Genomic DNA, 2032 nt, shown 5'->3' on the forward strand with positions numbered 1-2032 from the left:
GCCTGTAGCCTCAGAACTTTGGGAGGCCAAGGCAGGCGGATCACCTGAGGTTGGGAGTTTGAGACCAGCCTGACCAACATGGAGAAACCCTGTCTCTACTAAAAATACAAAATCAGCAGGACGTGGTGGCACGTGCCTGTAATTCCAGCTACTCGGGAGGCTGAGGCAGGAGAATTGCTTGAACCCGAGATGCAAAGGCTGTAGTGAGCCAAGATTACACTAATGCACTCCAACCCAGGCAACAGTGCCAGACTCTGTCTAAAAGAGAGAGAGAGAGAGACAGAGAGAAAGTCTAGAAGAGCTAGAAGCCACTAAGCATTTATACTTTTAAAAAGTCCAACTAGTATGTCATGTTGATCTCCTTCTAAGACTTGTCTATGTCCTTAAAAAATACATAAAACTTAAGTGACATAAAAAATAAAATTTGACCAGGCAAGATGGCTCATGCCTGTAGTTCCAGCAATTTGGGAGGCTGAAGCAAGAGGATCACTTGAGCCCAGGAGTTCAAGACCAACCTGGGCAACATAGAGAGAACCTTTCTCAACAACAAAAACATTAGCTGGGCATAGTAGCACACACCTGTGGTTGCAGCTACTCAGGAAGCTGAGATGGGATTACTGCTTGAGGCCAGAATGTGTTTCCTGCCATGGACACCCCTAAATGGGCTGACTGCTCCTCCATTCCATTTATAGTTCGACATCCCTACCAATGGACACATTCTCTTCTGTTTTGAAGCCTGTCAGTCTAGTGAACCTGAATATGTGGATTAATTGGGTAAAAAGTTGAACTTCAGAAATGGTGATTTTTTCAAGACATCTGAAAACATAATAAGTAGCAACGAGAAACAAAACCATCTTTGTATGACTCAGTAAAAAGACACAAGCCTTTGTTCAGATAATGGATTTAAGAAGATTCAGGTGCTTCTAACAGAGGCAGTTTCACCTACCTTATGAAAGCCATACACTTTTTCCCCAAAAAGACCATTCACAATGCTGAGCTCATAATCCTTGTGGGATGCATTTATATCAGAAAGAACTCTTTTCAGTTGAGACTGGAGCCCTGGCTGTTATTAAAAAGATGTATAAAAATTTAATTTTGGACTACAAAGATATGCATAATCTCATTTACACATAAAATAAAACATGCATATTACACCATAAAAGAATTTTTTAAAATACTTTAAAAACAGCAAACAAGGCCACATACAACTATGTCTTACCCTTTCTCAAAATAGTGTCTGTGATCAAATGAAATAATTTACTAAATACTTGGCCTTAAAATAAAAGTGTTAACAGAAGATAATGATTTTGCATTATATATATATTAAATAATTAATTTTACCAATGTAAGTTGTCTATGAATATACAAAGAAAAAGGCAAAACATTTAACTTCATCCTTTCTTGCCAAAATATGGCCAATATGTAAATACAATATTGGTAAATTAATAAATAACAAGTAAATTATCAAAAATTCTACTTGAAAAATCCACAATCTGGAAATCTGAATAAAGCATGTTTCTTAGCTTTGAAAGGATAGTTCCACATTCTCCAACCTCCATCTATTGGGCTCAAGCTAACCTCCCACCATAGCCCCCCAAGTAGCTGGGACTATAAGCTAATTTTTGTATATTTTGCACAGATGGGGTTTTGCCATATTGCCCAGGCTGGTCTCGAACTCCAGGGCTCCAGTGATCCACCCGCCTCAGCCTCCCAAAATTCTGGTATTACAGGCGTGAGCCCCTGCACCTGGCTCACCATCTCTTTTTCTAAAAGAACGTATTGTCTTTACCTGACTATTAGAAAAGTTTCCATATCCTGAAGCAGTGTTAACGTGAAGCACCTGTAAACAGGGCACAAAGAAAGCAATCATTAGAATCAGGGGTTACACCATGGAATACTATGCAGCCATAAAAAAAGATGAGTTTGTGTCCTTTGTAGGGACATAGATGCAGCTGGAAACCATCATTCTTAGCAAACTATCACAAGAACAGAAAACCAAACACCACATGTTCTCACTCATAGGTGGGAACTG

General features: G+C 39.3%; 1 protein-coding gene across 4 annotated transcripts in view; it reads right to left on the reverse strand.

The window, feature by feature from the left end:
- Window positions 1-2032, reverse strand: part of SERPINB7 (serpin peptidase inhibitor, clade B (ovalbumin), member 7) — a 55298-nt gene that overhangs the window by 11623 nt on the left and 41643 nt on the right. For 3 of the 4 annotated variants that reach the window (XM_011953578.1, XM_011953576.1, XM_011953577.1), the window contains exons 3-4: window positions 1790-1840; window positions 947-1063 (exon numbers count right to left, since the gene is read on the reverse strand). In XM_011953578.1, the coding sequence (XP_011808968.1) occupies window positions 947-1063; window positions 1790-1840 (168 nt within the window). The remainder of the gene's footprint in view (window positions 1-946; window positions 1064-1789; window positions 1841-2032) is intronic. The other variant, XM_011953579.1, reaches the window with a different exon arrangement.

Source organism: Colobus angolensis, unplaced genomic scaffold, assembly GCF_000951035.1.
Source record: "Colobus angolensis palliatus isolate OR3802 unplaced genomic scaffold, Cang.pa_1.0 Scaffold369, whole genome shotgun sequence".
Classification (NCBI taxonomy): domain Eukaryota; kingdom Metazoa; phylum Chordata; class Mammalia; order Primates; family Cercopithecidae; genus Colobus; species Colobus angolensis.